A 2,428-nucleotide genomic window follows, 5' to 3' on the forward strand; every position below is an offset into this window, starting at 1 on the left:
AAAAAAAAAAAAAAAAAAAAAAAAAGGGTTATGTTTGTATCCATGAAAAAAGGTGTGGGAATGATCTAATAGCTTGAAGTCCACACATTTTCAATTCACGGTCTCTCTCTTTTCAAATTTCAGTTGGATTTCTTCGTTTCTACTCTTTTTTGTTCCTTTTTTGGTAAGATGTTCATGCGTTGTCGATCGAGTAAAGGGTCTCCCCAGAAAATCAGAAGTTAAAACACTACAACTCACGTTCATCAGCAACCTCCGTTGCGATCCAACCCGTTTTGTGTATATTAAACACCCATTTCCCAGTTCATACGTTCATCCAAATCTTCCGAAAGTATCATTTCTTCCCCTTTTGTTCGTCTCTGCTGCATTTGATTTCAAAATCCTCTGAAGTTTGTGGGGTTTTGGTGTTTTCATCTGGGTGTGAAATCGATCGCACTAATTGATTTGGTGAAAAAAAGGGTTTCTGTGATTCAGTGGGTGGGTGACTTCTTGTGCATTGGTAATGTTCTTGATGACGGCGGCGCTTTGCTGTTGAAGCGACGGAGGAGTGTTCTTGTGGTTTAAAATTTCTTGTTGATGATTCTTCACGGCTCCGTCTTCTCCATTTGCAGGGATGCTGCTGGAGTCGCCGGTACGGCTCTCTAATTCTCTTTCTTGTCTTAAATTCTTCCATTAATGGCGGTAGAAGCTCGTTTTCTTGGCAAATAGTTAGGTTCAATGGACTTTGCCTTCGTTCTGTGGATGCCCTTTTCAATATCATGTTCTTGATTCAACTGCTAATGATATATATCAAGATTTCCTTCCTTTATTGTTCTTATTAGAGTTCATTCAACTGCTATTGTTGCCTCTGTATTTTACATTAGGAATAACGACTCTCCACAATCGTATGATATTGTCCACTTTGAGCATAAGCTCTCGTGGTTTTGCTTTGGGACTCCCTCTCAACAATCCTCAACAATCCTCCCTCGAACAAAGTACACTATTGAGCCTCCCTTGAGGCCTATGGAGCCCTCGAATAGTCTCCCCTTAATCGAGGCTCGACTCCTTTTCTGGAGCCCTCAAACAAAGTACACTATTTATTCGTCACTTTTGACTACACCTTTGAGGCTCACAAATTTTTTGTTCGACATTTGAGTATTCTATTGATATGGCTAACTTAAGGGCATGATTCTGATACCATGTTAGGAATAACTACTCTCCAAAATGGTATGATATTGTCCACTTTGAGCATAAACTCTCGTGGCTTTGCTTTGGGCTTCCCCAAAAGACCTCATACGAATGAAGATGTATTCCGTACTTATAAACCGATGATCATTACTTAGTGTTATTTCCTTTCCTTTTTCATGAGAATGGTACTTCATTCATTTGCAGGGCACATCTTTGCTTTTGGGCTGTTCTTGTCACCTCTGTAAGTTCTATCCATGGTACCCCATCTCTGCTACTTGTCTTTACATATTCACCATTTTCTTGGTTTCCTTACTTTGGGATTGATTTGTAGAGATACGTTTCGACGTGTTATCCGAAACCAAACAACCGAACAGTTTTCGGGTTTGCCATATATATATGCTTTGTTGAACTGCCTCATTTGTCTATGGTATGGCACCCCCCTCATTTCCCCAAGAAACACGATGGTCGTGACGATCAACTCGATCGGCGCGGTGTTTCAGTTAGTCTACATCTTTCTCTTCATCACATATGCTGAAAAGGGAAGAAAGGTGCTTACTTGTATGCCTATAATATGTACTAGAAATCTAAGTTTGTGGAAGATTTCTGTTTGTTGAAGTTCTATCTTTTGTGTTTGTGACAGATGAAAATGATTGGATTGTTGCTTGCAGTGTTTGCCATTTTCATAGCTATTGTTGCAGGGAGCTTACAGATAGCTAACGTCCCTTTGCGACGAAATGTCGTCGGGATCTTGAGTTGTGCATCTCTCGTATCGATGTTTGCTTCTCCATTGTTCATAATCGTAAGCCTAGTTTGTAAGCTTCTTCTTGTCTACCTTCTGTTGTTGGATGCTTACTTTTCTTGTTCGNTTATTGACAATAAATAATGGCTTTTATTTCATTGGATCTCCTTTTTTTGGGTTATTTATTTTGTACTTTTAAAATAAATAAATAAGTAAATAAAAGGGCCCACATGCATTGTTTGTAAATGTAATATCTCTAATTTGTTTGAGAATTTATATTTAAATATTGGGTTATTTTCAATATATTCCTAATTGATTGATTGTGCTTGTTTTTTTTTTTTTTATGCAAATGAAGGCATTTTTAGAAGTATATATATTTTAGGATTTATTTTTTTAAATTTAAATAGCTAAATTAATAAAAATACCCTAAAAATTTATGTTGAAAATACTTATAAACTTTAAAAGTTTCAATAATATCTTAAATTTTATAAAATGTAATAAAAAAAAATATTATTATTATTTTGA

General features: G+C 36.4%; 1 protein-coding gene across 1 annotated transcript; it reads left to right on the forward strand.

The window, feature by feature from the left end:
• Window positions 1-78: 78 nt before the first annotated feature.
• On the forward strand, window positions 79-1,963 carry LOC111786726 (bidirectional sugar transporter SWEET2-like; the record flags this gene model as incomplete). Its single annotated transcript, XM_023666954.1, has 4 exons — window positions 79-628; window positions 1,369-1,405; window positions 1,496-1,712; window positions 1,805-1,963. Coding segments are annotated over exons 1-4 (468 nt in total), but the record flags the coding sequence as incomplete, so codon positions are not given.
• Window positions 1,964-2,428: the final 465 nt, after the last annotated feature.

The sequence above is a fragment of the Cucurbita pepo genome, unplaced genomic scaffold (assembly GCF_002806865.2).
Source record: "Cucurbita pepo subsp. pepo cultivar mu-cu-16 unplaced genomic scaffold, ASM280686v2 Cp4.1_scaffold002592, whole genome shotgun sequence".
NCBI lineage: Eukaryota > Viridiplantae > Streptophyta > Magnoliopsida > Cucurbitales > Cucurbitaceae > Cucurbita > Cucurbita pepo.